Source organism: Oncorhynchus kisutch, linkage group LG11, assembly GCF_002021735.2.
Source record: "Oncorhynchus kisutch isolate 150728-3 linkage group LG11, Okis_V2, whole genome shotgun sequence".
Lineage (NCBI taxonomy): Eukaryota > Metazoa > Chordata > Actinopteri > Salmoniformes > Salmonidae > Oncorhynchus > Oncorhynchus kisutch.
This window is the reverse complement of record NC_034184.2, coordinates 59,964,968-59,991,475: the sequence shown is the minus strand read 5'-3', so window position 1 is coordinate 59,991,475 and position 26,508 is coordinate 59,964,968. Positions and strand designations below refer to the sequence as shown.

The window sequence follows — 26,508 nt, the reverse complement described above, 5'->3', positions numbered from 1 at the left end:
GCGGGAGTATCTGTGTTAGGGGGCGTATATATTGAAGATAGTAATTGGTTGCCCGTACAGTGACCCAGTTATTATAGGAAATCTTCCCTCTGGATCAGATGTGTTTTTGTCAATTATGAATGGAACATGCTTATGGATAAATATGGCTGTGCCTCTGTTGTTAGATTTGAAAGATAAGGAAACACACCTGTCCCACCCAAGCTCTGCTCAGTTTAGCGTGTTCGCTAAACTGGCATCACAGAGGTCTCTTGTCGTAGCGCAATGTCTGCTTTTTCTTTTTTGAGAGCACATAGTATCTTTTCCGTTTGATTGCAGGACCTAGCCCATGGCAGTTCCATGTCAGTAGATTAAAGGTACTAGTCAAAGTCATTGTACAGTTTTGGAACTCTAGTGCAAGTCATCTCTGGGTATATAGGTGGATAATAGTTACAGCTGCAATCACATGAAAAAAAGAATGAAAAAAAAAGAACAATCTCTGAACACCCCAGCTGAATTCCCAAACAACTCGACATACTGTTTCCTGTTGGATCTGTTAACCCCAAGCTTAGTCGCAATTCTGTGTTTCCGAAAAATGCGATCAATGCCTCATCCTCTTCGCCCCGCATTAACTGAGTGACAATGTAGCATCCGTCCAGGCCACAGTTAAAAGGAGAGGGAGAAATAAAGTAAATAAAAGCAATAGCCCGGCCTACAAATAAATCCTCCAAATCCTCCAAAGGGCATAGGCTTAATCCCGAGTGGCGCAGCGGTTTAAGGCACTGCATCTCAGTGCTAGAGGCGTCACTGCAGACACACTGATTCAAATCCAGGCTGTATCCCAACCGGCCGTGACTGGGAGTCCCATAGGGCGGCATACAATTGGTCCAGCGTCGTCCAGGTTTGGCCGGTGTAGGTCGTCATTGTAAATAAGAATTTGTTCTTGAACTGACTTGCCTAGTTAAATAAAGGTTAAATAAATAAAAAACAGAAGTGAGGGAACAAATCCCTAAGAGGAATCTATAGGATAAGTTATTTGTTTATATCAACAGAATAAAAAGGCAATCATACACATAAATATCAACTTGACAACACTGATCCTCCTGTTGATGTGTCTCCCAAATAGCCTACATATTCTACAGACAATATAACACACTGTAAATGGTTCATTGTCTCACTTCACATTAATGGTGAAATATTTTATTTAAAAAAAAAATGTTCACCTTTGTTTAACCAGGTAGGCAAGTTGAGAACAAGTTCTCATTTACAATTGCGACCTGGCCAAGATAAAGCAAAGCAGTTCGACACATACAACAACACAGAGTTACACATGGAGTAAAACAAATATACAGTCAATAATACAGTATAAACAAGTCTATATACGATGTGAGATAAGGGAGGTAAAGGCAAAAAAAAGGCCATAGTGGCAAAGTAAATACAATATAGCAAGTAAAACACTGGAATGGTAGATTTGCAGTGGAAGAATGTGCAAAGTAGAAATAAAAATAATGGGGTGCAAAGGAGCAAAATTAAAAATAATTAAAAATAAATACAGTAGGGAAAGAGGTAGTTGTTTGGGCTAAATTATAGGTGGGCTATGTACAGGTGCAGTAATCTGTGAGCTGCTCTGACAGTTGGTGCTTAAAGCTAGTGAGGGAGATAAGTGTTTCCAGTTTCAGAGATTTTTGTAGTTCGTTCCAGTCATTGGCAGCAGAGAACTGGAAGGAGAGGCGGCCAAAGAAAGAATTGGTTTTGGGGGTGACTAGAGAGATATACCTGCTGGAGCGTGTGCTACAGGTGGGAGATGCTATGGTGACTAGCGAGCTGAGATAAAGGGGGACTTTACCTAGCAGGGTCTTGAAGATGACATGGAGCCAGTGGGTTTGGCGACGAGTATGAGGCGAGGGCCAGCCAACGAGAGCGTACAGGTCGCAATGGTGGGTAGTATATGGGGCTTTGGTGACAAAACAGATTGCACTGTGATAGACTGCATCCAATTTGTTGAGTAGGGTATTGGAGGCTATTTTGTAAATGACATCGCCGAAGTCGAGGATTGGTAGGATGGTCAGTTTTACAAGGGTATGTTTGGCAGCATGAGTGAAGGATGCTTTGTTGCGAAATAGGAAGCCAATTCTAGATTTAACTTTGGATTGAGATGTTTGATGTGGGTCTGGAAGGAGAGTTTACAGTCTAACCAGACACCTAGGTATTTGTAGTTGTCCACGTATTCTAAGTCAGAGCCATCCAGAGTAGTGATGTTGGACAGGCGGGCAGGTGCAGGCAGCGATCGGTTGAAGAGCATGCATTTAGTTTTACTTGTATTTAAGAGCAATTGGAGGCCACGGAAGGAGAGTTGTATGGCATTGAAGCTTGCCTGGAGGGTTGTTAACACAGTGTCCAAAGAAGGGCCAGAAGTATACGGAATGGTGTCGTCTGCGTAGAGGTGGATCAGAGACTCACCAGCAGCAAGAGCGACATCATTGATGTATACAGAAATTCTCTCATATTGAAATTCTCAATTATGGTGGATTTATCAGTGGTGACAGTGTTTCCTATCTTCAGTGCAGTGGGCAGCTGGGAGGAGGTGTTCTTATTCTCCATGGACTTTACAGTGTCCCAGAACTTTTTTGAGTTAGTGTTGCAGGAAGCAAATTTCTGCTTGAAAAAGTAAAAGAAGGCTAAAACGTTAGTAGGCCTAGGTTAGGCTATAGGGCATATTCCTCTCGCAGCCAAAATAAAAATAAATAAAAGGATGTCTTCAACAGAGGATGAGGTTGGCAGTTGTTGGGCCTTGGGAAGGGACGTGTTCTCATGCTCCTGGCTAATGGCGCTAGTTTTTTTCTGAAGCTAGCTGTTTCTTGGAGGCTTTTTCGGTGGCTATTGCTCGAGTCCGGGTTAAAATGTCACATGTAACGTTGCCTTTTGTAGCCGCCATGGCTATTTTGACTATAGCTAACAGGGTTTAACTTGAAGTGGAGGTAAGATTAAGAATTGGAATTGACTTGTACGGAACTCTCAGTTCATGCCATCTCGTTCAAGAGTCCCGTGATCCCCCCTTACACTATGATTTTGAACACTCAAAACAACTGGGAAGCCTCCATGGCAGGCATTGTTGTCGCCATAGCTTGCTACATAACCTCTGAGTGATGAGCACCACCACCAATCAACCTACACTTCTGTGCACACACCCATTGTTACTATGACAACTAGCGTAGCCATGATAGAAAATGACTGCTGTCTGAACACACACACAAATCCAATTTGGTCACTTGTAACTTGCTGTTTGGGCAGTCAGTATTCCAAAACAGATTTGAAAAACAAAACTGATTTGAGCATTAAGGTGTGCGGTGTGAACAAGGCTTAATTGCACTGAAGCAAAGAGGGCCTGATTAAGTTACTAGCTAATATGCTGTAGTCAGGGGTTGTCACGTTCTTCCCTAGACTCGGCATATCTCCCCTCTGTCCAATAAACTTGGGTTTATTCCAGCTCACATCCAATTAACAGTCCAGATTAATTGGCTCAGGCCTGAGGTGAGCTGTAGGAGGTGTAAAAGCAGCCCTCTAAGGGGGGGGGAGATTCACTCCACTCACTCACTCACTCACTCCACTCAATCACTCCGTTCACTCACTCACTCACTCACTCACTCACTCACTCACTCACTCACTCACTCACACGTTGCTCTATCAGTCCGAATTACAGGGGAGAAAGGGAGAGGTAAGATCTGCTGAATGAGACATGAGTTCATCTTAACTCAACAAAAGTCAAACTTTGGGGGCGGTCTCTAAATATTGATAATTTGACCGGGACTTGCACCGACAGCAAGATGCATCTACCTCACCGAAGAAAACATTTGAGCAAGCGACAGTGCCCCTTTGTCTCAGTATGTGTAGCCCATGTATCTGATACTGTCTGGCCAAAAAGAGTATGACAATTCACCTCTCCAGTGAGATAGATTGAGCCACTTTCAGATTGAAGGATAATTATGAAACATACTTTTTTTGTTGTTCACATTTTTGGGGGAAGCATGGCTTCCTGTGGCATCCATGAATACACACCACTGTAGTAGGCTTAAAGACAATCACCGAATGTCATTATACTTATGGTGTTTGTAACTAACTCACTCACCCTTGTAACTGTTTGGATGCTGGAATTATGGACGAACGTGCACAGCCGCAGGTAGCCTACTTTTTGAAGTGATTTGTTTCACAATCGGATGAAAACATCATGAATGGTTGTGTTCATGCCACATTAACATGTAATACATGTTTACTGTTGAATTATGTCTTTACTATTAGGCCCATACAAAATATTAGGCCCAATAGGCTCCCCCGAATGTGACTGTATAATTCTCACTCTGTGTGGAATTCTAATATACTGAACAAAAATCTAAATGCAACATGCAACAATTTCAAAGATTTCACTAAGTTACAGTTCATATGAGGAAATCAGTCAGTTGAAATGAATTCATTAGATTCTAATCTATGGATTTCACATGACTGGGAATACAGATATGCATCTGTTGGTCACAGATACCTTTAAAAAAAAATGGGCCTCACAATGGGCCTCAAGATCTCATCACAGTATTTTTGTGCATTCAAATTGCCATAGATAAAATGCAATAGTATTCGTTGTTCGTAGCTTATGCCTACCAATACCATAACCCCACCGCCACAATGGGGCACTCTGGTCACAACGTTGACATCAGTAAACTGTTCGCCCACAAAACGCCATAGACATGGTCTGTGGTTGGGAGACCGGTTATATGTACTGCCAAATTCTCTAAAACTACATTGAAGGTGGCTTAGGGTAGAGAAATGAACATTACATTCTCTGGCAACAGCTCTGGTGGACATTCCTACAGTCAGCATGCCAATTGCACACTCCTTCAACATTTGAGACATTTGTGGCATTGTGTTGCGTGACAAAACTGCACATTTTAGAGCACAAGGTGCACCTGTGTAATGATCATGCTGTTTAATCAGCTTCTTGATATGCCATACCTGTCAGATGGATGGATTATCTTGGTAAATACTTTACATGTTGCGTTTATTTTTGTCCAGTATAGAACAGACCTGGGGGTGGTCAGTGGGGGAGTTTTTTCATTAGCTTGCTAGCTACCAGTTAATTGGATTTGAAGAGAGGTGTTGGAGTAAATGGTGTAGTGCAATTTATTTTAGTTGAGGGAGCGCAATAAAAACATAATTACTTAATAATTTCTGAATCAAAATTTGTAGCCTATTGAATATCATTGTAGAATTGGTCTATGCATAAAATACATTCTCCAATTGCAATGTCTGCCTATGCCCACACGTATTGTCACAAGAACATTTACATTTGTAATTCCTGTCAAACACCAAGTTAAACTGCATGCCAATCATTTGATCTCGATCAGTTTCATGGGAATACGCATTTAGATTTTGAATGACTGTTTTGTGAGCGAATTAAAGCATACGGCGTTATCAAACTATTATCCTTTCTCGTAGGCCTATTTTGTTTTGATCAAAGCATACAGTCCATTGGAGAGTATTCAGAACCGTGACTTTTTGTTGTGTTACGGCCTGATTCTAAAATGGATTAAATACATATTATTTCTTCATCAACCTACTCACAATACCCCAAATGACAAAGTGAAAACAGGCTTTTAGAATTTTTTTGCAAATATAAAAACCCAAAAAACAGAAATACCTTATTTACATAAGTATTCAAACCCTTTGCTATCAGACACGAAATTGAGCTCAGGTGCGTCCTGTTTCCATTGATCATCCTTGAGATGTTTCTACAACTTGATTGGCGTCCACCTGTGGTTAATTCAATTGATTTGACATGATTTGGAAGGCACACACCTGTCTATATAAGGTCCCACCAATGACAGTGCATTTTAGAGCAAAAAAACATTCCATGAGGTCGGAGGAATTGTCCATAGAGATCCGCGACAGGATTGTGTCAAGGCACAGATCTGGGGAAGGGTACCAAAAAATGTCTGCAGCATTGAAGGTCCCCAAGAACACAGTGGCCTCCATCATTCTTAAATGGAAGACTCTTCCCAGAGCTGGCTGCCTGGCCAAAAGGGCCTTCGTCAGGGAGGTGACCAAAAACCCAATGTTCACTCTAACAGAGCTCTAGAGTTTCTCTGTGGAGATGGGAGAACCTTCCAGGAGTACAACCATCTCTGCAGCACTTCACCAATCAGGCCTTTATGGTAGAGTGACCAGACAGAAGACACTCTTCAGTAAAAGGCACATGACAGCCCTCTTGGAGTTTGCCAAAAGGCACCTAAAGACTCTCAGTCCATGAGAAACAAGATTCTCTTGTTTGATGAAACCAAGATTGAACTATTTGGCCTGAATGCCAAGCGTCATGTCGGGAGGAAACCTGGCACCATCCCTACAGTGAACCATGGTGGTGGTTCACGCTGTGGGGATGTTTTTCAGCGGCAGAGACTGGGAGACTAGTCAGGATCGAAAAGATGAAGGGAGAAAAGTACAGAGCGCTCAGGAAGTCAGACTGGGGCAAAGGTTCACCTTCAAACAGGACAATGACCATAAGCACACAGACTAGACAACGCAGGAGTGGGTTTGGGTCTCTGAATGTCCTTGAGTGGCCCAGCCAGAGCCCGGACTTGAACAGGATTAAACATCTCTGGAGAGACCTGAAAGTAGCTGTGCAGCAACGCTCCCCATCCAACCTGACAGAGCTTGAGAGGATCTACAAAGAAGAATAGGGGTAACTCCCAAAATACAGGTGTGCCAAGCTTGTAGCATCATACCCAAGAAGACTCCAGGCCATAATCGCTGCTGAAGGTACTTCAACAAAGTACTAAATAAAGGGTCTGAATACTTTTGCTTTTGCTTTCTCATTATGGGGTATTGTTTGTAGATTGAAAGCTAACAAAATTTGGAAAAAGTCAAGGGGTCTGAAAACTGTCCGAATGCACTGCATATCCTGCCTAGTGCCGCGCGTTGTTGAGTTTTGGCCTCATGAGTAGTTCCTTTTTTTACTATTCAGTTTCAGATCAGAAATGACTGAGGAGGTATATGCTACTCTGTTCGGTACTGTTATGTAAAATAATAATGAATCGTGTGATATTGTAAACGATCACCGTTGTGAGAAGTGATAATCTTCTATTTGTAATAATAGTAACATTACAAATAAGTGATGAGTAGGACTATTAGATGTAGGTCAAATCTTCATGAAGGTTAATGAGTGATTTGAGCCCCCTTCGATCCCTGGTGCAGAAAGGACAGTCAGTGAATTTGGATCCTAAATCACATGGGTATGATGGAAAGGTTCATATGGTGGATCTGAATTTTTGCACATGGACAGTTGGGCGAGTTCAAGTGCATACGACATGAACCCCAAGTCCATAAAAAAAACTGTTTTGAGGACAGCCGTTTTAGCAACCCCTGATAGAGTTTTCTGTCTTTTAACAGTTCTTCTTACATCGGATTTTGCCAACTCATTTGGCCCAGAGAGAGAGAGAGAGAGAAGACAAGGAAGAAATCACCATTTACCTACCTATAGGCTGCTATAGTCTACACATTTATTTAGTCTGCCATTCTACCGTTTTCATGGAATTTTTGTGGTAATTAAACAGTATTAATTTAGAATTTATCGGAATCTATTTTCCGGAAATATTTGTACCAGCTTCGTGTATTCTCTAATAGGAAAAAGTGAGGGAGTGCCACTCCCCCGTGCTACAACAGCACTACATCTCCGGTTGTAGTGCTTGACTTGCTCAGGACTCAGCGTTTTGGGTTTATGCTGAAACGACAATCTACAACTGTGTTCTGAGGTAAATTGTTCTCCGTACTGTGCTGCTCTCCTGGTAGAGCAACAGTTACCAGGCTATAGGCTGAACCTGCTGAGGAGGCTGAAAGGGACATATGACTGCATCTCAAATTACACTCTATTCCCTATGTAGTGCACTTCTATTGACCAATGCCCATATAGCTGTTCACTACATAGGGAATCAGTTGCCATTTGGGACACTGCCATAAAGTACAGCATAACACACTGCACTTAGATGGAAAACAAACATATACACACACACACACACACACACACACACACAGAGCCATACATTGTTGCTTGTGTTGGCAGATTCTGGTCGAGGGCACAGTCGGTGATGACTTCAATGGAGACATCGCCATTGATGACCTGTCCTTCCTGGACTGTGTGCTCTATAATGGTAATTAGTATACATACTTCAGCAAGACCCTTATTCAACAATATTCAACATTTATTATTATTATTTAGACTACTTCCCCTGCCATAAAACATTTTTGGGACAGCTGAGGTAAGCACACCATTTTTCTTCAGGAAGATTTCCGATTGTAGTTATACCTTACCACCAGCATGTAAAACTGTGTCCCACTCTAGATTGAGTTACAGTTTGTTGGATGTGTTGTGTGTATTTGTTTGTTTCAGGGGACCTGCCCTCAGTGAGCCCCACCACCCCCTTCCCCCCGACGGAAGCCCCTACAGTCCAGCCCCACATCTGCCCAGAGGGGAAGTTTGTGTGTGGTGCGCACGGAGAGTGTGTGGACCAGAGCAGGGTGTGTGACTTTAGACATGACTGCTCCGATGGGTTGGATGAACAGCACTGTGGTGGGTAGTGACCTTGTTCCCTCAGATCAGGGACCGTGTGTATATAGGATAAGGTTTTGCCTCCCCATTTAAATTTTTCAACTGTGTGTCTCAAAGGCAAATACATATGGCCCCTGGGCTGTGATTTGACCAGAATTTGATTATTGGACTCTTTCCCTTCTCTCTCTTTCTCTCCCACCCGATTTCTGTCCTTGCTGTGCACTCTTCATCCACAGAGAAGACAGAGACCACTAGAATTGTCTTGAATCAGAAATAGAATTGTTCAGAATTTTCAAAGACCATAGGTATTGTCTAATATTTGTTTGTTTGTTTGTTTGTGTCCCCCAGTAAAGGAGGTATGTGATTTTGAGGGTGGTGTTGCATGTGGCTGGGAGAGGGTCAGTCCTGCTCCCTCTGTTCTGCTCCATTCATTCCGCTGGCTCCCTGACCAGGGAAACACCGTACACCTCGGAGAGCAGTACCACCGGCCAGTCATCGACCACACCCTGTGAGTCACAAACACATGCACAGACACAGGCACACACGTACACGTACAGTACAGGCACACATACGTGCACACACACACACACTAGCAACGTGCATGCCCACCCGAGGATCACTCCTTTTTAGCCATCTGAAAATCTACTTGTCACTTAAATATCACTGGATTGATGGCTTTCATTTTACTGAAGTGACTCTTGCTTAGTTTTTCCCCGTTAATGTAGCGACCGCGCAAAGTTTGTATTTGTAATGACCTGTCAAACACACTCTGGTAATGGCTGAAGTGGGCTCAGTGGAATACATTGGCTTGTGATGCATTTATAAGAATGCCAATGCTTCGTCTGGGATTTAATGCATCGGCTCACTAATTACATCACAAGAAAGGTAACTTTATTTTAGTTGGTGTTGATTTTTTGTGCAATTAACAACATATATATATTCTTTAATGTTTATTTAACTAGGCAAGTCAGTTAATAAGAACAAATTCTTTACAATGACGGCCTAAGAACAGTGGGTTAACTGCCTTGTTCAGGGGCAGAGCAAAAGATTTTTACCTTGTCAGCTCGGGAATTTAATCCACCAACCTTTCGGTTACTAGCCCAACGCTCTAAACACTAGGCTACCTGCCACCCAAATTGATTTTTTAAAATTTATTTAATACAGTTGAAAGGTTTACAAATCAAATGCGCTAAAATGAAATCAACTTCTGAAAATGAACACTCGGATTAACTATCCGCCGCCATTGTTGCAACCCCGATTACCAGCCTGTTCAACCTCTCTTCAACCGCCCAAGATCGCTAAAGATTGGAAAGCTGACGCGGTCATCCACCTCGTCAAAGGGGGTGATACTCTAGACCCAAACTGTTACAGACCTATATCCATCCTGCCCTGCCTATCTAAAGTCTTCAAAAGCCAAGTTAAAAAACAGATAACTGACCATTTCGAATCCCACCATACCTTCTTCGCTGTGCAATCCGGTTTCCGAGTCGGTCACGGGTGCACCTCAGCCACGCTCAAGGTACTAAACGATATCATAACCGCCATCGATAAAAGACAGTACTGTGCAGCCGTCTTCATCGACTTGGCCAATCACCGTATTCTTATCGGCAGACTCAATAGCCTTGGTTTTCCGAATGACTGCCTCACCTGGTTCACCAACTACTTTGCAGACAGAGTTCAGTGTGTCACTGTCCGGACCTCTGGCAGTCTCTATGGGGGTGCCACAGGGTTCAATTCTCGGGCTGACTCTTTTCTCTGTATATATCAATGATGTCACTCTTGCTGCGGGCGATTCCCAGATCCACCTCTACGCAGACGACACCATTCTGTATACTTATGGCCCTTCCTTGGACACTGTGCTAACTAACCTCCAAATGAGCTTCAATGCCATACAACACTCCTTCCGTGGCCTCCAACTGCTCTTAAACACTAGTAAAACCAAATGCATGCTTTTCAACCATTCGCTGCCCGCACCCGCCCGCCCGACTAGCATCACCACCCTGGACGGTTCCGACCTAGAATATGTGGACAACTATAAATACCTAGGTGTCTGGTTAGACTGTAAACGCTCCTTCCAGACTCATATTAAACATCTCCAATCCAAAATCAAATCTAGAATCGGCTTTCTATTTCACAACAAAGCCTCCTTCACTCACGCCGCCAAACTTACCCTAGTAAAACTGACTATCCTACCGATCCTCGACTTCGGCGATGTCATCTACAAAATAGCTTCCAATACTCTACTCAGCAAACTGGATGCAGTCTATCACAGTGCCATCCATTTTGTTACCAAATCACCTTATACCACCCACCACTGTGACCTGTGTGCTATTGTCGGCTGGCCCTCACTACATATTCGTCGCTAGACCCACTGGCTCCAGGTCATCTATACGTCTATACGTCACGATAACAACACCCACCCATGGCACACGTTCCAGCAGGTATATCTCACTGATCATCCCCAAAGCCAACACCTCATTTGGCCGCCTTTCCTTCCAGTTCTCTGCTGCCAGTGACTGGAACAAATTTCAAAAATCACTGAAGTTCGAGACTTTTATTTCCCTCACCAACTTTAAACATAAACTTTCTGAGCAGCTAACCGATTGCTGCAGCTGTACATAGTCCATCTGTAAATAGCCCACCCAATCTACCTACCTCATCCCCATACTGTTTTTATTTTATTTACTTTTCTGCTCTTTTGACACCAGTATCTCTACTTGCACATCATCATCTGCTCATTTATCACTCCAGTGTTCATCCACTAAATTGTAATTATTTGCTCCTATGGCCTATTTATTGCCTACCTCCTCATGCCTTTTGCACACAATGTACATAGACTTTCTTTTTTGTCTCTACTGTGTCATTGGCTTGTTTATTTTCCTCCATGTGTAACTCTGTGTTGTCTGTGTCACACTGCTTTGCTTTGGCTTGGCCAGTTGTAAATGAGAACTGGTTAACCCGACTGGTTAAATAAAAGGTGAAATAAATAAATATAAATGAAAATGTCTAATCTTGCAGACATTGTAAAGTATGTATAGATGGGTGTAATCTAGAGCCAAGAGTTTAGATTTTTAAATGCGTGGGTATCCTTCTCTTGACACACTTGTTGAATTATGCAAGAGAACATGACAACAGTAATTAATGAGGCAGTCTAGACACGGCAGGTGAGTGCAGGTAGGCCTAGACACGGCAGGTGAGTGCAGGTAGGCCTAGACACGGCAGGTGAGTGCAGGTAGGCCTAGACACGGCAGGTGAGTGCAGGTAGGCCTAGACACGGCAGGTGAGTGCAGGTAGGCCTAGACACGGCAGGTGAGTGCAGGTAGGCCTAGACACGGCAGGTGAGTGCAGGTAGGCCTAGACACGGCAGGTGAGTGCAGGTAGGCCTAGACACGGCAGGTGAGTGCAGGTAGGCCTAGACACGGCAGGTGAGTGCAGGTAGGCCTAGACACGGCAGGTGAGTGCAGGTAGGCCTAGACACGGCAGGTGAGTGCAGGTAGGCCTAGACACGGCAGGTGAGTGCAGGTAGGCCTAGACACGGCAGGTGAGTGCAGGTAGGCCTAGACACGGCAGGTGAGTGCAGGTAGGCCTAGACACGGCAGGTGAGTGCAGGTAGGCCTAGACACGGCAGGTGTGTTGTGGTTGCAGCCCTGTTCCACCAATTTATATGAATTTATTCATGTGGGAAATACACCCAGTGTATATATGTAAATGAGGAACATACTTTTCTTTATTTGATCACAAAATATATTTAAAAAAAATACCTGATATACTAAGGAAATGTAAAGAAAGATATATATTTTACAATAACAATTTCAATGACCATTTCTACACACACACACCGGGGTCAAAAACGCCATCACAGCCCTCTGAGACATCCTCTGAAACTGAGTAATGATGTTTCAGATGGTTACCTGTCTGGGCTATGATTGCCTATCTGAGGGGTTGACAGTGAGAGCAGAAATCAACTCCTCCACTCTATTACTGTCATTTCCTGTCCTTTCCTCTTGTAGCAAGTGGGCCAGAGGACAGGTGCAATCATCCCTTTTCCCTCCCTTCCTCCTCCCTCTTTCCCTCACTCCTGCTGCAGTCCTTTACTCTTCAGTAACAGACGATCACTAAGCTCCGGCAGCCATGGAAGTGAGAGGGGGAACTGGTCTTCTCCAAGCCCAAGGGGAGCCTCTCCTCTCTTGGGTAGGAAGGGTGGAGAGGCATGGTATCCAGGGAGCTGTGAGCTTATGGAGGTGGATGAAAGCAGTCAAGCGAATCGCAGCCCTCTGCTCTATTCTCCCATGGTTGTAAAGGATGACTGTGATTGACAATCTGTAGGGGCCTGGGTCTAGTACAGGGAGAGATAGATGAGTTTCAGTGACCTGCCTCTGTGGGCGGACACTATGTGTGGGGTGGGAGACGGTGGAGGACTTGGCGGACTTGGAGAGCGTGTACTTGAGCTGAGCGGGAAAAGACGAGGATGCCGTCGAGGTAGACGAACACAAACCGGTTCAAAATGTCACGGAGAACGTTATTAACCAGGACCTGGAACACAGCAGGAGCATTGGTCAGACCGAATGGCATCACCAGGTATACGTAGCATCCGCTAGCCGCGTCGAAGGCTGTCTTCCACTCCAGGGGCAGACTCCGTAAGGTACAGAATGGCAGGCAGGGTCAGGGTCAGGGCGGGCAGAACGGGACTTAACAGGGACTAAAGAGACACGGAATAACACGCTGTTCAGCTTGACGAGACAAGACAAACTGGCAACAGACAAACAGGAAGCACAGGTATAAATGCACAGGGGAAAATGGGTGACACCTGGAGGGGGGTAGAGACAAGCACAAGACAGGTGAAACAGATCAGGGTGTGACAATTACAGTATTTGTTCTTACCCAACCCTATTTCCCATAAACTAATACTTTCTACAGTTTATATTCATTATCATATATATTGTATTGCACTTTAAGGTAATTGTCTTTCATGGTCATCTCTATTTATTGTCTCCATTTGTTGTGTGTGTCTGAATCACGGCTTATAGCCTTAAATAGAATTGCCCCATGGTGACAAATAAAGTTGTTTGAATTCAATTGAATTGTGTTAATAAATGTGAACCTCTAACCGCCCCTCTTCTTGTCTCTACACTAGTGGCAGTCCAGAGGGTTGGTACATGTATGCAGACAGCTCCAACGGTGGTTACGGCCACATCACCGACCTGCAGACCCCTGTCATCTCCTCCACTGGACCCCAGTGCACCTTGGGATTCTGGTATCACATGAGCGGCTTCACTGTGGGAACCCTGCAGGTGAATGAATCCCATAGAGTCTCTCAGATGTATCACCAAGAAAAGAGAAAATAAGAAGCGTTGCGTTGTTTCTGTGGAAAAAAAAAGATATAAATGGTATTCATAGGAAACAAGGGACTAAATAGACTGAGAATAAGTTGTATCTTAAAAACAATGGTGAAACTAAAAGCCTGCAACAAAAAACATGGCACTTATTTTGTCATCTAAATTAAAAAGCCTTTGTTTTTTTATGGAAGGCTTTAATTTGTTTTCTTTCTAATTTTTTACATAAACTTAAACATATTTTGTTCTCAGTATCTCAAAAGTACCACAATATACCATATGGTGAATAAAATACAGCCAATGGCCATGACAATGTTTTTATCACAAAGCTGTGGTACAATTGTGAGATTTTCTTACTGTATTTCACAGGTGTTATTGAAGTATGGAAATGTCACCCATGAAGTGTGGTCCCAGACTGGTAACCAAGGCAACAAATGGAGACGTGGAGAAGTGTTTCTCGGAATCGACCATGACTTCCAGGTCTGTCAATCATCTCGTCTTGGAGAGAACCAAGTCCATAAATCCATCTGTCACAGGTCTTGTGGAGTGATTCATGCTTATTCATGCTGGATAAGAGGGTCCGCTAAATGACTAAAATATAAAACGGTTTTGTTTTGTGGACTCTTTTTTTTTGGGGGGGGGGGGGGGGGGGGCATTCATGCTTGACTGTTACACTACGAGGATTTTGACTCACACAGCCACAGATTGATTGTTTGACTCTGTAAAGAGAATTAATCACATTTATTTTATAAAGCCCTTTTTTTTACATCAGCAGTTGCCACAAAATGCTTTACAGATACCGGGCCTAAACCCCAAAGAGCAAGCAAAGCAAATGCAAAAGCACAGTGGCCAGGAAAATCTCCCTAGACGGAAGCTATCTAGGAAGAAACCGCATGCTATCCAATGGCTGAGTTCACCCTACCAGAAACAAGACCTGACATCAACAGTGAAATAGCAATTTTAGCAACACATCCCCTGACCTTTGTACTGATGTCCATTAACCTTTGTCAACCGGGCCCAGTCAGATCAGCCATTCAGATAGAGCAATCAGTGTGTCCTTTAGCACTGAAGCGGTGTGTTCAAGAGCAGCTTTCTTCCCATCAGAGCTTCAGTGCCCTTTCTCTCTCCCACAAAGCACTTAATCAGCCCAGGTCCTCTCTCTCATGTGAAATACAGGTAACTGTCCAAATAAAGGAAACACCAACTTAGTGTCTTAAAGGCGTTGGGCCACCACGAGCCACCAAAACAGCTTCAATACGTCTTGGAATATATTCTACAAGTGTCTGGAACTCTATTGGAGGGATGCGACACCATTAGTCCATGAGGATTCCATAATTTGGTGTTTTGTTGATGGTGGTGAAAAACACTGTCTTAGGTATCTCTCTAGAATCTCCCATAAGTGTTCATACACACACCCTTAAAACCGCCTATGCTCCTTTGAGACCACTCTTTTAACGTCGCTGAGATCTCTTCTTCTAGCCACGGTAGCCAAAATAATAGGCAACTGTGCATTTTATACATGACCCTAAGCATGATGGGATGTTAATTGCTGAATTAACTCAGAAAACCTCACCTGTGTGGAAACACCTGCTTTCAATATACTTTGTGTCGCTCATTTACTCAAGTGTTTCCTTTATTTTGGCAGTTACTTGTACATGACTCAGCAATTTGAAGGATGAGCTGCTTGTGTAGTATACAGTTGGTGATTTTGGGCTAGATCCTAAGTGGAACCTTATTCCCTTTATAGTGCCCTTCTTTTGACCAGGTACCATTTGGGATGCCCTGGTATGTTGGGTTTAATTGTGTTTGTGTCATGTTTAGCCTTGCTTACCAGGATTATAGTGAAGATGGCTGAGAACGAGACTAATGACATGTTATTGTGAATTTGCTAGTTTATTTATGGTACTAGACAGTTTTGTTGATTTATAAGTATTTGGGTGTTACTTCAAGCATTGAAAGACTTGGACAGATGGCTTATTTCAATCCTGTCTGTCATTTAGGTAATCTTCCAGGCCAAGCGGGGGATCAGCTACATGGGAGATGTGGTGGTGGATGACGTGACCTTCCAGAACTGCACCCCTCCCCTCAGCCCAGAGCAGCCGTGTGGGCCTGAGGAGTACACCTGCTCCAATGGATACTGCATCCCAGAGGACAACCTGTGTGACTTCCTCAACCACTGTGGAGATGGCTCCGACGAGGACCCCTACATCTGCAGTGAGTGAGAGACCCTTCGCCTGCCCGTTTGATAATAATTAATTAAAGAACAGTGTTATTTACAGCAGCTTTTGTTGAATTTTGTGTGATTTATTTTGATGTATTTATTTTTTATTTAACCAGGTAGGCCAGTTGAGAACAAGTTCTCATTTACAACTGCAACCTGGCCAAGATAAAGTAAAGCAGTGAGACAAAAACAACAACACAGAGTTACACATAAGCAAACGTACAGTCAATAACACAATAGAAAAAAAAAAGTCGTTTTTCAACCACACCACAAATGTATTGTAAACAAACTATAATTTTGGCAAGTCGGTTAGGACATCTACTTCGTGCATGACACAAGTCATTTTTCCAACAATTGTTTAACAGACAGATTATTTCACTTATAATTCACTGTATCACAATTCCAGTGGGTCAGAAGTTGACATACACTAAGTTGACTGTGCCTTAAACAGCTTGGAAAATGCCCGAAAATGATGTCATGGCTTTAGAAGCTTCTGATAGCCTAATTGACATCATTTGAGTCAATTGGAGGTGTACCTGTGGATGTATTTCAATGCCTACCTTCAAACTCAGTGCCTCTTTGCTTGACATCATGGGAAAATCAAAAGAAATCAGCCAAGACCTCAGAAAAAAAATTGTAGACCTCCACAAGTCTGGTTCATCATTGGGAGCAATTGTTAAATGCCTGAAGGTACCAACTTCATCTGTACAAACAATAGTACGCAAGTATAAACACCATGGGGCCACACAGCCGTAATACCGCTCAGGAAGGAGACGCGTTCTGTCTCCTAGAGATTAACTTACTTTTGTGCGAAAAGTACAAATCAATCCCAGAACAACAGCAAACGACCTTGTGAAGATGCTGGAGGAAGCAGGTACAAAAGTATCTATATCCACAGTAAAACGAGTCCTATATCGACATAGAAATAGACCGGTTAGGACATAATGACCATTTGTTATGTTTGGAGGAAAAAGGGGGATGCTTGCAAGCCGAAGAACACCATCCCAACCGTGAAGCACGGGGGTGGTAGCATCATGTTGTGGGGGTCCTTTGCTGCAGGAGGGACTGGTGCACTTCACAAAATAGATGGCACCATGAGTGAGGAAAATGATGTGGATATATTGAAGCAACATCTCAAGACATCAGTCAGGAAGTTAATGCTTGGTCGCAAATTGTTCTTCCAAATGGACAATGACCCCAAGCATACTTCCAAAGTTGTGGCAAAATGGCTTAAGGACAACAAAGTTAAGGTATTGGAGTGGCCATCACAAAGCCCTGACCTCAATCCTATAGAATATTTGTGGGCATAACTGAAAAAGTGTGAGCGAGCAAGGAGGCCTACAAACTTGACTCAGTTTCACCAGCTCTGTCAGGAGGAATGGGCCAAAATTCACCCAACTTATTGTGGGAAGCTTGTGGAAGGCTTAAGTTAAACAATTTAAAGGCAATGCTACCAAATACTAATTGAGTGTATGTAAACTTCTGACCCACTGGGAATGTGATGAAAGAAATAAAGGCCGAAATAAATCATTCACTCTTATTATTCTGACATTTCACATTCTTGAAATAAAGTGGTGATCCTAACTGACCTAAAACGGAATCTTTACTAGGATTAAATGTCAGGAATTGTGAAAATTTAGTTTAAATGTATTTGGCTATGGTGTATGTAAACTTCTGACTTCAACTGTATGTACGGTGTGTGCAAATGTAGAAGAGTAGGGAGGTAAGGCAATAAATAGGCCATTACTGTGGTGGCAATGGTGTTTTTTATTAATTGTACAATCTAATGTAACATTCAACCTTAAAATGAGTAACGCATCCATGGCCACATTTTGAGCATTATGTAAATATGAATGTCTTGTTATGTAATCATATTATCTTCTCAATTGCTGTAATTATCTGTGCAGAATCTCGAACGACATTAATCACTTGCACCATGTAGCCTACATTTCTAATGTATTCTCAACTGCAATCCCAGTCGTTTGGTTCTGCTATTAGATGAAGCACAGTGATAACACATTCATCTGTTGTGTAAATGAACAAAATAGCTGACATTGTACTCCCATTTGAAATTCGCTGTGCTTTTAAATCATTGAAAGCACGGCGGTAAACATTTCGGTGACGACTAAACCAAAAAATCTGACATTGTTTTTCCATTGGAGTTTGGTTGTGCTATTAGATTAGTCTCCCTAGGCAGACAGTTGCCTCCCATGATGTATCCATAGCTACAGCATACACTGCTCTTGCCTAGGGTCGGGTTTGCGAGACTGCTTTTACACAGTTAGTGATTAATTGTCATAACTTTAGGCTGTTTTTTGAGTGGGTGAATATACAGTGAGCTCAAAGTATTTGGAAAGTGCTTTTTTGTTGTTGTTTGGCCTCTGTACTCCAGCACTTTGGGTTTGAAATGATACAACGACTATGAGGTCAAAGGGCAGAATGTCAGCTTTCAGTTGAGCGGTAGCGGGTACGTGAGTAAAATCTCTCGGAAGCCAAGCCAGTAAAATAAAAAGGCATATTTACAACCTTTGTGGTGATAACTGCGGCGTTCGCTCTGTAACCCCTTCGTTCGCACGCCACCGTGGTCTACAATAAGGCCGTTACGACAAAAAAAAAGACAACAGTCACACAGTGGCGGAATAAACTCAACTATACATGCGCTTGTTTCATCACAAAACCGGAGAGCAACATCTGCCAGTTGATGTCCACAAACCAAATGGTGCATGTTACAAACAGTTCTATAATCTGCAGCATGGTCAAGTACGTTAATGTTTTGGACAGTTTACTAAACAACTACTGGTTTACAACCACAGAGTTACCTGCACGTCAGCACAAAGACAACAGGGGAACTGCCTCCGCTAATTCCAGCACCGTTTCAGCTTAAACATTTAAACATCATCAAATTAACGAGGCTATATATGCTTAGTTTAATACACTGAAAACAAACCTAAAGACACCGTAAACTATTTAGTCCAATTAATGTTGCTTAAAATCATGTGGCTGTCCTTGATACTGATTTCTGTTTGTGCGTGTGTGTACAAGTAAAACATTTTTTTTTACTCACCCTACTTGTAGACTAGTTGAATGCCAATGCCATCCTCCTCTCATGTTGGCACAACTGTCTATGGCTCTGTCATACAGTACACTTTTAGTTTTGGTTGTCATAAACTACCTAGCTAATATGCTTGCTAGCCTAACTTCCTCGCATGGGCAACAATGTACCAGGTAAGTTAGCTAGCTAGTTAGCGTGCGCTTACTAGGCAACATCTAGTAAGTGGCACAATATATTAATTTATGGTCAGATCAGAATCGCCATCAAAGTCATTGGCCTGTACAGAGAATTAAGTCAAAACCACAAGTCCAAATTCCCATCTCCATCATTGGCTCAGGAAAGTGCCGCTGCAGGACATCAACACAAAGCAGACCGGAAACAGACAAGTTTTTTGGAAAATGTTGTTTTGCTTCGGAAATGATTTGATTGGTTCGAAGCCATATCCAAACTGACCTCCCTTGGGGGGCGTTTTGCTGCATCAGGACAACCCAATGTTGAGCCCGCTCCACGCTGATTGGCTAATTCTTTCAAAATGTCTTTATCATGGGAGGCCAAATGTTTGCTGACATCAATCAATCAATTTGCAACGGCAGCAACATGTTATACTCTTTTGGTCCAGTCAGCATCAGATAGATGGGCTACACATACTGAGACAGAGGGGCACTGTTTCCCTCGCTTGGATGATTTCTCCTGTGAGAATCAGCCACTTGCGAATTGAAAGAAATGATGAAAACAGAAAGAGACAAAAGGTACTTTTATTTGATCCATCCATGAATACACACCATTGCATTTGAGGGTATCCTGAAATATCATACCCCAAAGACATGCCTCTCACCATTACAATAACAGGAGAGGGTAGCATTTGGAGGGGGGGGGGGGGGGGGGGGTTGATCGTTGCGTGCTAGGAATATGGGACCAAATACAAAGCTTTTGACTACTTTTGTCCCAATACTTTTAGTCCCCTTAAATGGGCTATGTACAAAAGGTGTTGTCATTTATAAACAGTTCACCCGATATAGATGAAAATACCCTCAAAATAAAGCTGACAGTCTGCACTTTACAAATCCAAAGTGCTGGAATATAGCGCCAAAACAACAACGAATGTGTCACTGTCCCTATACCTTTTGGAGCTCACTGTTGGTTGTAATCTCCTTGATCAACGTCTCAACCAAATATTACTCAATTATCCACATCGAAATGACGTGGTGTGCCAAGTGTGGACGTTATGTCATGGTGAGTATACTAATGACTAATGAAGCTCTCTTCCTCTCTGTCTCTCTCTCTCTCTCTCTCTCTCACTCTCTTACAGAGGGCTTCAGCGGACACTGCAACTTTGAGTTTGACCTCTGCTCCTGGCGCCAGTGCCGGCAGGACAATTTCGATTGGCTTATCAAAGCGGGCAGCACACCGACCACTGGCACAGGTCCCTCTACTGACCATACCCTGCGGGACCCGTCTGGCCACTACCTCTATGTGGAGAGCTCTTTCCCCCAGGCAACCGGAGACGCCGCTAGAATCTCTGGACCCCTCCTCAGCCGCAGGAGCAAGCAGTGCAAGGTCAGGCAAAGGTCAGGGCCTTTGGGTCGAGATAAAAGGGTCATATGATCAATACATGGACACAAGCGTTGGTCCTGGTCGGTTCCTGGATGGGAGACCAGATGCTGCTGGAAGTGGTTTTGGAGGGCTAGTAGGAGGCACTCTTTTCTCTGGTCCCCCCAAAGAATATCCCAATGCCCCAGGGCGGTGATGTGGGACATTTTCCTGTGTAGGGTGCCGTCTTTCGGATTCAACGTTAAACGGGTGTCCTGACTCTCTATGGTCACTAAAGATCCCAAGTCACTTATCTTAAGAATAGGGGTGTTAACCTCAGGGTCCTGGCTAAATTCCCAATCTGGCCATCATGCCATCATGCCCCCCCCCCCCCCCCCCCTCGCCCCTATAATCCACCATACAAACCTACAGACAGATTAAGGGAGGAGGTTTAGGTAGACTATGAAGTAGAATTGGGGGAATATGTATAAAGGACTAGGTCAGTCAGTATCTCCTACCTCTGTGTGTGACGAGATCAGCCAGTGCAGTGGGTGAGTCAAGGAGCCATCTCTCTTCTCTCAGTCAGTCTGTCTGAGTCCTTCTTATTGAGTGCCTCGTTTGTACGGAACTGTGTCTGTCTCATCTCGGGCTGGACCTGCCAACCAATCACACACACAGCTGACAGGCACCAATTAAACAGAGCGAGGGGAAGAGCGGGAGGAGACAAGAAGCGGTAGTTTAGTCTTCTCACTGCCTCCCGCCCTCCCTCCGCATCTAGTTGCATTTGGTAGAAAACTCCTTTAGCACTGCGTTTGAATGGCTGACTTTGTGGGCTAGCTGTAATGAACAGGGGAAATAGAAGGAAATGAATGGAGCTACGGAGATTTTTGTTCACAACAAATGACCTTTGTATATAGACCTCTTGCATTGCTTTCATGGTCTACGGGGAGGTGAAACAAGTGATCATAATAAGAGTGTTGCAGTGAAAAGTAAATGGTAAGGCAGAAAGCATGAGTCTCAGGTGCGTGTTGCTTTGATCAGATTTACTGAATCAAATCAAATCAAACTGTATTTGTCTCATGCGCCGAATACAACAAGTGTAGATCTTACCGTGAAATGCTTACTTACAAACCCTTAACCAACAGTGCAGTTCAAGAAAAGTTCAAATATAAAAAGTAACACAATAGCATAACAATAACGAGGCTATATACAGGGGGTACCGGTACCGAGTCAGTGTGCGGGGGTTACAGGTTAGTTGAGGTCATTTGTACATGTAGATAGGGGTGAAGTGACTATGCATAGATAATAAACAGCGCGTAGCAGCAGTGTACAAAACAAATGGAGGGGGTGGGGGGGTCAATGTTAATTGCTCAGCAGTCTTGGAGGTAGAAGCTGTTAAGGAGCCTTTTGGTCCTTTACCAGTCAGGGGTATTTAAACTTCACTTTAATGAGTCGAGGAAAGTCTGTCATTGCTTAAATATCATGGTATTTCCCAGACTGTCTGTGCTGATCCAGCTAGAAATTTGATGGTACAGATGGAGATGTTTTAAGATGACGAGTTAGTTTAACTAATTCAACTTGGCTACACTTGCATGACTTCACTATGTTTGTCACTTTCTGTGTGTGTCACTTACTGTGTGTGTGTGTGTGTGTGTGTGTGTGTGTGACCCTTCCCTTCTCCAGATCCGCTTCTACCTGCACATGTCTGGAGACGGCTTTGGAACGCTGAACGTGTTCCAGGTCACCAGCTCCTCAGGTCACCAGCTCCTCCTCAACCTGACTGGAGACCAGGGAAACTACTGGCAGAGGAGGGACATCCAGCTGACCTCTCAGGAAGACTTCCGGGTCACCTTCGAGGGCAAGGTGATGAACATTTGTATTGAATTCTTGTGACTTATGTTCATCTTGTGCATATCTGGCATAGCATTTGTATCTGTGAGTGTTGCTGTTACTGTGCCATGAAAACGTATTTGCCCACTTTCTGATTTTCTCTATTTTTGCATATTTTTTAATACTGAAATACTGAATGTTATCAGATCTCCAACCAAAACCTAATATTAGATAAAGGGAACCTGAGTTTACAAAGAATAAAAAAAAGATGTATTCTTTCTTTCTTTAATTAGCAAAGTTAAGCAACACCCAATTCCCCTATGTGAAAAAGTAATTGCACTCAATAACTGGTTGTGCCACCTTTAGCTGCAATGACTTCAACCAAATGCTTCCTGTCGTTGTTGATCAGTCTCTCAAATCACTGTGGAGGAATTCTGGCCCACTCTTGCATGCAGAACTGTTTTAACTCAGCGACATTTGTGGGGTTTCAAGCATGAGCTGCTCGTTTTAAGTCCTGCCACAACATCCCAACAATTGGGATTAGGTCTGGACTTTGACTAGGCCATTCCAAAACTTACAATGTGTTGCTTTTTAGCCATTTTCATGTAGACTTGATTGTGTTTTGGATCATTGTCTTGCTGCATGACTCAGCTGCGCTTCAGCTCACAGATGGATTGCCTGACATTCTCCCGTCGAATTCTCTGATACAGAGCAGAGAATTCATGGTTCCCGCAAAGGCAAAAAAGCATCCCAAAACCATCACACTATCAAATCAAATGTTATTGGTCACATACACATATTTAGCAGATGAGTACGCACCCTTGTGGGGCCCCTATGTTGAGGATCAGCGAAGTGGAGGTGTTTTTTCCTACCTTCACCACCTGGTGGCGGCCTGTCAGGGAGTCCAGGACCCAGTTGCACAGGGCAGGGTTCAGACCCAGGGCTCCAAGCTTGATGATGAGCTTGGAGGGTACTGACATTCCTCTTGTCCAGATGGGATAGGGCAGTGTAATGGCGATTGCATCGTCAGTGGATCTATTGGGGCGGTAAGCAAATTGAAGTAGGTCTAGGGTGTCAGGTAAGGTAGAGGTGATATGATCCTTAACTAACCTCTCAAAGCAATTCATGATGACAGAAGTGAGTGCTACAGGTGATAGTAATTTAGTTCAGTTACCTTGGCTTTCTTGGGTACAGGAACAATGGTGGACATCTTGAAGCAAGTTGGAACCGCAGACTGGGGACCTGCTTGACCGTTGGTATGAGGTTCCTGCTGTGGAATGCAGTGTTTGGCTTTCGCCAGGCATAATGGGACCCATTAGAAAGGTGGCAAGCACTTTTTCATGGCACTGTATATGTTTACTCTCTTTATCTTATCTGACTTGCCACAACTAAAGTTTCCTGTGGAACAATTATGCTATTTTATTCTATCCTAAGGTGGGCCCCAGCGCCAAGGGGGACATCTGTCTGGATGACATCACCTTCTCACCAGGCTGCCTGCTCTCGTCTACGTCAGAAGCACTGGAGACTCCACCCCCATCAGGTATGATGTCACTCCGGGTGCATCTCAATATTCTTAAGTGACCTCCTCGTCTCCTCTCCTTCATAATAGTCTGAAAACCTACCCACTGGGAATTGACTTTGGCCTGTTCAGTTTTTTCGCGTTAGTGCAGGTGAAGGAAAGAAGGAGGGAGAAGAAAGAACTAAGTAGTACATTATTTAGGGAATAGGGCTTAATCTGAGACGTTAGTCGGGCATAAATGACTGAGTGAACCAAGCGGTATCAGTCAGTGAATAAAGAACGGCTTGGTCTCCATTCAGATGATTGTACGTTTCCTCTGCATTCTTCCTGTTCTTTACGAGCCAACCCTCGAGAGATGAGAGAAAGGGACAACAACGTGTACTGATTTAGCCCCATTGTCACAGTGGTGTATAGCAGCTATAATTGCCCTTTCTAATGTATAGCTTTACTGTTGTATTGGGTGTCTGAGTGGAAGAGAGAAGAGGAGAGGGAGAGAAGAGGGGGGTTTTGAGGGGATGGGGAAGGCTTTGTGTGTGGCCTCTTTAAGGGACCTCTAGTGATCTGCTGGGCTGGACTATAGGGGCCTTATACACAATAGTCCTGTTGTGTGCGTCTATGTCTCTTTCTTGCTTCCTTTCTCTCTCTCTGACTTACTCGCAGCCACAGAATGTGTTTGAGAATGCAACCTAGCCTGCTGTGAGTCTGCCAACAGGCACGGGCATTAATGAGTCATCACATGACTTTAATGGAGTCTCAGCCCAATGGTAGTCAGCGGGAGTCGGCGGGAGTCAGTGTGAATATAAGGATGTTGTTAATGATATGTTGATATCCAGCTCGCTCTTTCTTTTGACAATTGCCGTGCTTGCATTTGCGTTTTCTGAAATGTTACACTAGTTTTGGGATTATCCTTATGTCAGTCGGAGTTTGTGGTTCACAAACATTTGTGCGTTATGTCACCCCCCCCCCCCCCCCCCCACCAAGAAAACAAAATAATTTGTCTCTCCCAAATGGAACTATATGCAAACCCGTAATTTAAGAAACCCCTGCAATGCAGAGAGAGACCTAAAAAAATGGCTTATGGACATAGTTGAGAAAATGGCTGTCTTTTCTCATACGTGAAATATTATTTTGTCCAGACCAATGGCAGTACACATTAGTCCTCTCACTGGACTTTTTTTAATGTTAAACACACTTGTATATTATATTCCTTGGTCGTTGATAGCACTGGAAAGGGAATATTAGAATAGTATTCTAATATAGTCAGAATTACACAATGTAGTCAAATGTCTTCATAAAACAAAATGAGATACAAGCAACAGAGAGCAGGGGAAGATCTAAGGGAGCGATACAGATGGTTGGTGTACGTGCATTAGAAGACGAGGCCACTGCTACCATTACCCCGACATTAATATTCCATTTGGAACGAGTCAATCCCAAGGACGGCAGCCCCACAATCTCCTAGATCAATTACAAAATAAATCCGATCACCAGACAAGCAAGGTCGACCTGGCTTTCTCTCTTCTTCCTTTAAAAAAAAAATATATTTTCTATGATGAACAAAATGCGGCTGAACTTGTTTTCGCTCTTCCTCCTCTCCCCCCTTTCCTCGGAAAGAACGTGATAGCATCTGAAAATACTTGCGCAATTGTCTCAGATAAATCAAGCTTAAAATCAAGCTCATATGTTAAAATCCATGCCTTTTATGAGATTCTACTCTCTGGCTATCTCCCAAATGGTACTCGATTCCCTATATATTGCACTATTTTTGACCCAATGTTGCCATTTAATATGTAGCTTATGACGTATAATGGCATGTAACGACCGTGGACTAATCACATCAAAAAACGGTGGAGAATGGGCCTGTTGTTGAGGAGGACAGGGAGATGAGAGACAGCCTATTCAGATGAGAGGGAATGAGCCAAAGTGATGGAAAGCCATGTGGGACAAATGTAATCAGACAGCAGTGGGACAGCACCTGATACAAGAGGAGATTCATGGCTGTAACAGGTCATTACCGTAAGATTGCTGAGAGTCTGGATGCGGCTGCTCTGTGATGGTTATGGATCATGTTGTCAGTAACACACCACCCACCAGACAATAAACACCGATGCCACAGATTCTTATACTCCCCAATCCACCAGGGGACAATATCCTACCCAGGGTGAGTATATGGGGTCGAAGGGCAGTGGGTCATTACAGTACCTGTGTACCAGTGGAGGCTGCTGAGGCGAGGACAGCTCATAATAATGGCTAGAATGGAGTGAATGGAATGGCATCAACTAAATTAGATCCACTTTTAATGTACAGGCTTCTGAGCCATCATATCCCATAATGATCATCATATAAAAGTCCATTAATCCTCGGTATTGGGAGAGAGAGGTGAGGTGAATGGGGGAATAGAGTTTGGCTTTGCTGTTATGATAGAACATATCAGACCTGGGTTCAAAAACTATTTTAAAT

At 43.5% G+C, this 26,508-nt stretch overlaps 1 protein-coding gene across 1 annotated transcript in view; it reads left to right on the top strand.

The window, feature by feature from the left end:
• The window catches only part of malrd1 (MAM and LDL receptor class A domain containing 1), a 115,813-nt gene that overhangs the window by 32,382 nt on the left and 56,923 nt on the right, over positions 1-26,508 (top strand). Inside the window, exons 11-19 of the mRNA XM_031835982.1 lie at positions 8,078-8,165; positions 8,405-8,584; positions 8,912-9,071; positions 13,698-13,854; positions 14,266-14,376; positions 15,897-16,110; positions 20,479-20,726; positions 22,383-22,562; positions 23,964-24,069. Coding sequence (XP_031691842.1) covers positions 8,078-8,165; positions 8,405-8,584; positions 8,912-9,071; positions 13,698-13,854; positions 14,266-14,376; positions 15,897-16,110; positions 20,479-20,726; positions 22,383-22,562; positions 23,964-24,069 — 1,444 coding nt within the window. The remainder of the gene's footprint in view (positions 1-8,077; positions 8,166-8,404; positions 8,585-8,911; positions 9,072-13,697; positions 13,855-14,265; positions 14,377-15,896; positions 16,111-20,478; positions 20,727-22,382; positions 22,563-23,963; positions 24,070-26,508) is intronic.